Source organism: Fukomys damarensis, unplaced genomic scaffold, assembly GCF_012274545.1.
Source record: "Fukomys damarensis isolate Sample0158 unplaced genomic scaffold, DMR_v1.0_HiC HiC_scaffold_37, whole genome shotgun sequence".
Lineage (NCBI taxonomy): Eukaryota > Metazoa > Chordata > Mammalia > Rodentia > Bathyergidae > Fukomys > Fukomys damarensis.
Window position 1 is genome coordinate 889,545 of NW_022900949.1, and position 9,206 is coordinate 898,750.

Below are 9,206 nucleotides of genomic sequence, written 5' to 3' on the forward strand. Positions count from 1 at the left end.
CCCGCGCGGGCGCCCGCCCTGCTGCTGGACAGGCTGGGCCTTGTCTTCTGTAGAGCCCAAGCAGGACGCTCTCCTTCCTCTGGGGCCCGCTCAGAGGCGACGCGGCCTAGCTCGCGGCTAGGAGGAGCCCTCTCCTGGAGTCGACTGGAGCGCCGCACAATCTGGAGCCTGTGGCACCAGACCCCGCCCCTGGGCAGTTCAGGGGTCCGGGCCCCGTTTTATTAGAAACCCGAATCTCAGACCCCTGCGAGCTAGGGGCCTCTTGGCACAGAACTTCTGCTCGCTCACCCAGACGCAAGTGCGACAAGCGTAGGACGCGAGAAAGTTTGTCCCAAGGCACCGCCCCTCCGGTGACGTCACGCCCAGTCCCGCCTTGCTTCCTTGTCTCACAGGGCCTCCCGGGCGAGGAGGGGCGCTCGCATTCCCCTGGCCCTCGTGGGCGGGACACACCTTCCTGCCTTGGCCTCCGATTGGCTCGGTCCTCGCCACCGTTGTTTCAGGAATGGTCGGTTGATGCTCCTTTTCCCTCCCTCCCGGGGACTTCCGCTTCCGGTTCTGACGGCTGCTTCGCCTGTAACGATGATCGGAGACATCCTGCTGTTCGGGTAATTAGGGGAACCCGAGGTGGGGAAAGAGAGCCAGTGGGGGCGGGGGACTCACTTAGTAAACGTAATTCTTCCTTCGCAGGACGCTGCTGATGAACGCTGGGGCCGTGCTCAACTTTAAATTGTGAGTAGCTCTTGTTGGGCTGTGGCTCCACCCTGGAAACTCGTAGGCCCGCCCCCGAGGGTGTAAGCCCGTCCCACGTCCTAGGTCCCGCCCACGCCTCAGGCCACGCCCACGTTGGAGTCCCGCTCTGGCCACGCCCCCACCTTGCTTTTGGCTCCTTTTTCCTCTTGGCGCGGATCTGCGCCTTTTAAAAACTTACTGTCCGGTGAGCCCCAGACCCTCGTCCCGCATTCCTTGTTTGGCTCCTCGGTCGGGCAAGGTCGGTGGTGCCCACAGAGGAACGTTGGGCCGCGGGGCTGGAGCTGGCGCTCGGGCCCATGCCTTCTGAGCTGGTGTCAGGGTCGGGCCCTGCATGGCCTGTGCGTCCCAGTGAAAGTGGGCACTGTGTGCTCCTCTCTGTAGGAAGAAGAAGGACGCGCAGGGCTTTGGGGAAGAATCGAGGGAGCCCAGCACAGGTAAGAGCTCCCTTCTGGACCCTGGAGTTGCACAGTGCACCTCAGAGGACCGTCCTTTCTTGGCAGGTTCTCTTTTTAACTGATCGTATGCGAATGTGCGAATGAACCTGCCCACTTCTCCCCTGGGCATTTCCTGCAGCTCTGCGCTGCGGTCCCCTCACACCCAGCCGGAAGTGCGGTGAATCAGTGACTGAGCAGGAAAGCCTCACCGTAGCTGTTCCTCTCTTAGCTGTTGCTTTCGGAGGACCTTTGTCGTTTTGTAAATAAGATGGCAACATTCGGTTTTGAGTAGATTGGGAAATTTTATAGAAGAGTTCAGAATTCTGTTTTTTTTTTATAGCAAAATATTTACTGGTACATTGATTTCTGATTTTTCTTAAAAAAGTCAAAAAAATTTTTGGTACTGGAGATTGAATTTGGGACCTTGTATTTGTGAGGCAGGAACGGTGCCACTGAGAAAAAAAAAATCAAATTTTAAAAATTGGCTTTTTAAAAAATTGTGGAGATTGGTGTGATGGTGTGTGCCTATAATTTCAGCCCTCTGGGAGGATGAGGCAGGAAAATCACAAGTGCGAGCCCAGCCTAGTCACTTAGTGCCTTAGCAAGACTTTGGGCTGGGGATGTGGCTCGGTGTCAGGGCCCTGGATTTGATCTCCAGTAAAAAAAAAAAAAAAAAAAAGATGGAGCTGTGTGTGGTGGTGTGTGCTTATAATTTCAGCTTCTTGGAGGTTGAGGCGGGAGGATCACAAGTTCACCTTGGTGAGATCCTGCCTCATTATAAAAAGGGCTGTAGCCATAGATCAGTGGTAGAGCGCCTCCGTGACTTGGGATTGGGGATCCCTTGTCACCTGAGGGAGGTTGAGGAGCAGGACCCCACTAAGGCAGGGCCTGTGGACTCTGCTCACCCCACGCAGCCCCGTTCGTATTATAGCATCTCACCCCCCCCAGCCCTTGGTGGTCTCCAGACATGTACTTCATACTGATTAATCTTTTGACTATTTGAGTCTAAAGGAACCGGTACAGAGCCTGGGAGTTGCGCGCTCCTCAGGCTGCCAGTGAATTCACGGCTGAGTGGTGAATGTTCGTCTAGCTTGCGCAGGCTCAGGATTCGATCCCAGCACAGCAAACATAGTCATCAGGCGTTGACTGTGTGCCTGCTCGTCACCAGCTGCTGGACTGGGTGCTGGGCTAGAGTTGGGCGTGGGGTAACTTTCACCTGTGATGGGAGAAATGGCTCCTAAATAGAGAAGCTGGGAGCCCGGGTGTGTGAGGCCCTTCCGGGAGGTGGTGTCACAGCAGGCGATGGGTGCCCTGGACACAGCGTGGCCTGAGGAGGACAGGCGCGCTGAGCAGCAGCTCCCCTCTGTCAGGGCGGCCTGTGGGGGGCTGCTCTGAGGGTTTCCTACTGGTGTTTGCTTCCACCTCTGTCCATAGAAGCTGAGGCTCATTTTCCCATTTTACATGTGAGGAAACTGAGGCGCAGAGATGTGGCTCAACTTGCCTGTGGCCACACAGCAGACGAGTGATAGGATTGAAAACTGTTTTATTGGTTATTTTTCTTTTTTCTCAGTACTGGGTATTGAACTCAGGACCTTGTGCTTTCAAGGCAGGTGTGGGGAAACTGGGCATTTTGACCCCAGAGTTTGTACTTTTCTTTTCTTTTCTTTCTTTCTTTCTTCCTTCCTTCCTTTTTTTTTTTTTTTAAAGACAGGGTCTCTCCAGGCAGTTCAGGCTGGCCTTAAACACACTGTGGAGCCCAGGGTGATCCTCCTGCCTCAGCCTCCCAAGTGCTTACATTACAGGCGTGCGTCCTGCCTGGCCCCAGAGTTAGTAGCCTCAGTTGACCATCCACCGTCGATTCATCTGTCACTTCACCCATCCATCTGTCCATCCCTTCCCCATTCACCCTCCATCCACACATCCGTTCATTGATTCAGCATCCGTTGATTCATCCACGCATCCCTCTCTCCATGGATTCGTCCACTGTCGATTCACCCATCCAGCCCTCTAGCTATCTGGCAGGTATGTCGTGCCTGACCAGGCTGGGGAAGGCCTAGGGCTTTACAGGTCTGGCTTGGAACTGAGCTGGGTGGGAGGCTGGGACCGGGCTCAGGAGTGACAGAAGTCTTGGGCAGAGCAGGGGTCTCTGCGTGCCCTGGATCTGCCGTTTCCCGACAGGCTGCGTTCTCCCCAGGGCTTCCTCTGGGCGGGGCTCTGTACCTGCCCCTGCCCCTCTGTGCCTGGCTGGCCCCCGGACCCTCCCTGAGTGTGTCTGCCGTCAGCTCACACAGCGCCCGGGCACAGACAAGCCAGGCGCCGGACCAGGTGTGGTACAGAGGTCATCTGTCTGCGTGAGACAGTGCGTCTGCGTGAATCCCACCCCACGTCTGGGCCGGCACTTTGCTTCCTGGGTGCTGCTGGGTCTTGTTCCTCCCTGCACCCTGTGCTTGGCTACTGCCTGAGATGAGGGACCTCTGTCGCCAGCTCTTGATGGCCGGCCGGCCGCCGTCACTGTCCTAGGCCGGGTGGTGCTTTTCGAGCACCGCGGGGACAGACCTGTGTCCTAGTGATTCCAGATGAAGGTTGCATTCCCGCCTGCCCACAGCTCGCCTGTGGGTTGGGTAATCCCCAGCTCATCTACCCTGTGGGCTGAGATGTTGGATTGCCGGAAGCGCTGCGAGCAGGTCTGTGTGTGATGCTTCAGGTAGCATCTGGTGGCTCACAGGCATTCTTGTCATTCTGGAGCCCTCAAGCCCCGAGCAAGGTTCCAGAGCCCCCTGGCTCTCTGGGTCCTAATGTACCAGCCGCCTCCCTTTACAGGGAGTTTTGTTTTTGGCATCAGAGGCCAGCCTGAATCCCCAAAGCGTATACCAGTTTGAGTTGAGCAAATGAAGGATGTTTTTCCCCTCTCTTTTGGCAATACTGGAGATTTAACCCAGTACCCAGGCCTCTGCATTGGTGTACATCTCCAGCCCCCTCCTTAAAACTTTTTACTTTGCAACAGGATCTTGCTAAGTCATTAGGTTGCCCTGGCTGGGCTTGAACTTTGGATCCTCCTGCCTCAGCCTGCCAGAGTGCTCGGATGACAGGCGTGCGCTACCATGCCTGTCTGGGGATGCTTTCTATCTACTTTTTATATGTGTGTGTATGTGTGTGCTGGTAATAGAACCCAGGATCTTGTACTCACCACTGAACTATAACCCCAGCCCTAGGGGTTGTTTTATTTTCCAGCGTTTCCAACGCAGCTCAAAGTGGTTAATGGAATCTTATGTTCTGTGCCCCTGGGGTCAGGGTTCGGTGCAGCCCTTTAACGTCTGACTCTCACCAGCTCTTAGTTCCTTTTTTCTTTGTAATGATGATTTGTGCGTAGGGATGGCCCCCAGGCAAGACAGGTTCTTCTGTAAATGGCCACTAGGTAAATACTTGCAGCTCCTTGGTGCAAGAGCTGTGCTCTGCTGTGACGACATAGAGGCAGCCAGAGAAGATAGTGGACGTGAGGGTGTGCCAATAAAGATTTATTCGTAGACACAGACACTTGAATTTCATATCACTTTTGTCTCAAAAATATTCTTTTGATCTTTTAAAATTTGAAATTGTAAAACCATTTTAGTTCACAGACCATAGCAGAAAAAACATAGGTGGAAAGGGCTGGATTTGGCCTATAGACTAGTTTTCTGAACCTTTCTTAGAGCACTGAGTTTATATTTTCCAGCGTAGCAAACCCCTCAAAAGATGAGTTAGAGTCTTTTTCTGTGTGTGTGTGTGTGTGTGTGTGTGTGTGTGTGTGTGTATGTGTGTGTGTGTTGCGGGGGCAGAAGTCTCAGGACAGAGCCTGATTAGACAGATTCAAGTCATGTGCCCCACCCTGAAAATCAGTAGTTTCCAGGCTTGGTGATGTCAGGGGATTGGTCAGTGGCTGCCCCAGCCCACACGTTCTGGGTGGGGAGCTGAGGAGGTAGAAGTCACAGGAGCCCACCGCAGCGGACACGTGGGCACTAAAAGCGCTTTCTGGCTTTGCAGGTGACAACATCCGGGAGTTCTTACTGAGCCTCCGATACTTCCGGATCTTCATCGCCCTGTGGAACGTCTTCATGATGTTCTGCATGATCGTGTGAGTCCAGCCTCCTCCCCTCAGCGTTGTCTCCCGAGTGACCCGTGGGAAGATCATTCCCTGTGCATTCAGCATGCACTTTTGTATTTCGCTTCTGCTTGCAAAATGAACTCTCCACATGAGTGAGGGTCCAGCTGGGTTCAACTGTCACTAAGGTTCCTGTAGGTCAGGTTGCAGGAAGACCAGGAAGCTGTCTTTTGTCCTGCTGCAGTTTATATGCGGGTTGTAAGCAGGAACTGAGTACAGAAGCAGAGCAAGCAGATGATTGGTTACATCGTTATTACTGATTGGCCTGTAGCAGGTTCAAACTCAGGTTAGAACACGTTGGTTCGGGGTAAGGTTGGCTAGATAAGGGAAACGTGTATTTGGAATATGCGTCATTTCAGGGCAGGGTCTGCCAAGGATGGATTTACTTCGGCTGAAAGAAAACTGCTCATGGCCAATGTCGTACTGGACTGGTGTCCCACCTGTCAGCCATTCTACTTTTCTGTCTCATTTCAAAAATAAAACATAGGGCCGGGGATTTAGCTCAGCGGTTCGGTGGCCTGCCTTGCAAGCGCAAGGACCCGAGTTCAATCCCCGGTACCAAAATGAAACCAAACAAAAATAAAACATAGCTCAGCAAGAAAGTTCTGCATTCCAGTTCCATCCCCAGTGCCATAAAAACTAAAGAAAGAAAGAAAAAGAAATTATCGTTCCCTGCATCCTCGGCAGTGGTTGAGCTGAGCTACTTTGGAAGTGTGAAGAAATCACGAAGAAGTTGGCGGATAAGCACGGCATCCCTGGTGTCCCTGTCAGCTGCTGGAGTGGCGGCTCCTTTCCTTTTGTCTCTGGGACAGTACTGACGAGAATGCTCGAGCACAGGCGCTTACGCATGGCCAAGTTTCATGTTCCTGAGTATAAACCTGGGCGTGAATTTGCTAGGTTGCATCAGGATTGTGCAGGTATTCTGGAGACACCGAAGACCATTTTCCAGAGTACTGGGGGGTGTTACACTCCTCCCTGCGGTGTATAGGGTCCCAGTTCCTCCGCTTTCCAGCAGCTTTGGTAGTGTACTCTTTTCTAAAGGTGACCGGGAACTTTTAAACTTTATTTTATCAGTTAATTAATTAATTTATTTTTGTACCGGGGATGGAACTTGGGTCCTTGCACTTGTGAGGCAGGCGTAGGAACCACTGACCTAAATCCCCAGCTTGTTTTTGTTCTGTGAGACCGGGTCTCGCCGTGTAGCCCAGGGTCGCCCTGAACTCACAGCAGCCCTCCTGCTCAGCCTCCTGTTAGGTTTTATAGGTGTGAAGTAGAGGTCCACTGTCCGTGCACCTGTTACTCTTTCAAAATAGCCATTTTCTGTTGGACCAGGTTGCAGTTTCTGGACTGGTACAGGGGTGGCACGGAAAGCCCCAGCCTGTGTGTTTGGCAGCTCCGAGGTCCCCCGTAGGGCTGTGTCATAGCATGCAGAGCAGGGCCAGGCCCTGTGGGCAATGGCATCGTCTCTAGGGCTTTGCTGTTCCACGCGCTTGTGACTGAACGCAGTGCCCTGTAGCAGTCTGTTTAGTGGTCTGTTTAAGTCCTGGAAGTCACCCTCGACTGTAGTGGCACAAATGTGCTAATGGGTTACACATTCATAAAAGTGCTTTGGTCCCTGCATCCCCAGGGCTCCTTCGGATCTCAGACCCCATAGACGTGAGTCCTGTATGAGGGTGTAGGGTTCATTTAGACCCTGCACTCGCCCTCCCGCGTTGTCTGACTCACTGGGTGGTAATTTACAACCCTGAATGCAGTGTAAATGCGATGGAAGTGACTGCTGTGTTTTTGTTTTGTGGTACAGGGGTCAAACTTGAGTCCTTGCTCTCCTGAGGCGGGCAGCAGAACCATTGAGCTAAATCCCCAGCCTGATCGTTGCGTTTTGTTTGAGGCAGGGTCTTGTGCAGTTCAGACTGGTCCTGAACTCACTCTAGCCCAGACTGGCTTCCCACTCATGGCGATCCTCCTGCCTCAGCCTCCTGACGACTGAGATCACAGGCGGGTGCCATAAAGCCAGAGTTTTTTGTTTTGTTTTTGGTACCAGGGATTGCACTTGGGTGCTTGTACTGGTGAGGCAGGTGGTGGCATCTCTGAGCCCCACAAAGCCCAGGTTTATGCTTACTTTTTTAATATTCACTTTTGTAGTTAAAGTAAGTATTTTGGTGTTGTACAATGCATTCCCCCCCGCTTTTTTTTTCTTGGTACCAGGGATCAAACTCAGGACCTTGTACTTGGGAGGCAGGCTGTAGAACCCCTGAACTAAATCCCTGGTCCAAAGAAACATGTTTTTAATTTTTTTTTTGGTACCAGGGCTCGAACTTCGGGTCCTTGTGCTTGCAAGGCAGGCGGTGGAACCACTGAGCTAAATCCCCTGCCCCACACACTTATTTTTAAAATCAGAAAATGACAGCTACGCAGTCATCTCTGGCGCCCTGAGCACTGTCACCTCTGTGCCACGTGGTCACCACTGCCCTCTGACTTTCGCAGGCTCTTTGGCTCCTGAGCTGAGAGGCGGAACCAGAACTCACCTGCCCGGATGTGGAATCTGCCTTTCCTGTTCCCGATGACTTCAAGGGTGTTTTTAAAGTAAACCAGGGCCGTCCCAGCAGCCCCAGCTCGCGGTGGGTGGAGCCGTCCTCCCCAGCCTGGAGCTCCTGCCTGGAGGAAGGTCTCGGAAGGCCTGCATCGCAGCAACTTTGCCGCCGGGAGCAGGTGTAGCGGCCTGTCTCAGATTTGGGACCATCCTTGGTTTGGTTTTCATAACCTCCCTTCTGGTCCAAGTTGTTCTGACTCACAAATCCTGGGAGCACCTGAGCAGAAGCGTTGCCGCCTGCGAGCCGGAGGAAGCCTCTTTCTGGCAGCGTCTGTGGCTGTGGGTCACGAGCCAAGCACTGGGTGTGATGGGCGGCAGGTTCGGCCCAAGGCGCCCTCCGCATTCCCCTCATGCCACCTGCTGCCGTGAGGTCACCTGTCACTGACTGACCTGTTAGGCGGCCAGGGGGACGTGGGCTTATGTTGGAGGAAGGGGAGCACAGGATGCTTGCTCCTGGTTGGTGGGGGTTCGAAAATTTGCTTTGCTTTGAATGGCTTTGTTAAATAAAGGCACCCTGGGCGCCCTCGACTTACAGCTGCTTGAATGTTTTGTTTGTTTGAGACAGGGTCTCTGTGTAGTTCAGGCTGGCCTGGTACCTGCAGTGCTTGCTCCTTCCTGCCTCAGCCTCCCAAGTGCTAGGATTATAGGTGTGCGCCACTGCGCCCAGCTCAGAAGTGTCTTTGAAGGGGAGCCCTGATTTTTTTGCTAAAATGAAATATTGGTAATCAGCAGACTAATTCTACGGTTTTTTGATTTGTTTGTTTTAGGTTTTGGAATCTTGACTCAGGTAAACCTAGAGGGAGAAAATAGGCTTTCACAATTTATTCACATTAAAAATAAAGCTCATTTTTGCCAGGCGTAGTGGCGTATACCTGTAATCCCAGCACTCAGGAGACTGAGGCAGGAGGATCCCTGTGAGTTCGAGACCAGCCTGGGCTACATAGTGAGTTCCAGGTCAGTCTCAACTACATAGACCCTGTCTCAAAAAACCAAAAAAAAAACCAAAAAGCTCATTTTAAAAAGGGAACTTGGGTTTCTATAGCTTTTAAATGGAGTCTCATTGTGTAGCCTAGGCTGTCCACAAACTCCAGTGCTCAAGTGATCCTCCTGCCTCAGACTCCTGCGTAGCTAGGATTTCCTGGCCCATGCCACTATGCCTGGCTCTCTGTATGGTTTTTTAAAATTTTTTTGTTTTGTACTGGGGATCGAACTCGGTGAGCAGCTCCTGCTGTGGCCGTGACCTCATCGGATACCACTAGCAGCAGTGTGGCGTCCTTAGATGCTTTTAAAGACG

At 52.7% G+C, this 9,206-nt stretch overlaps 1 protein-coding gene across 2 annotated transcripts; it reads left to right on the plus strand.

Moving 5' to 3' along the window:
* The first annotated feature begins 494 nt into the window (after positions 1 to 494).
* Positions 495 to 8,446, plus strand: Smim7 (small integral membrane protein 7). Of its 2 annotated transcripts, XM_010644317.2 has the most exons (5): positions 495 to 605; positions 688 to 729; positions 1,132 to 1,184; positions 5,205 to 5,295; positions 7,807 to 8,446. In XM_010644317.2, exons 1-5 carry the CDS (start codon positions 514 to 516, stop codon positions 7,820 to 7,822), a joined length of 294 nt encoding a protein of 97 aa, XP_010642619.2. In that variant the 5' UTR covers positions 495 to 513; the 3' UTR covers positions 7,823 to 8,446. The 2 variants fall into 2 exon arrangements, with proteins under 2 accessions (XP_010642619.2, XP_019066230.1); XM_019210685.1 differs by lacking the exon at positions 5,205 to 5,295.
* Positions 8,447 to 9,206: the final 760 nt, after the last annotated feature.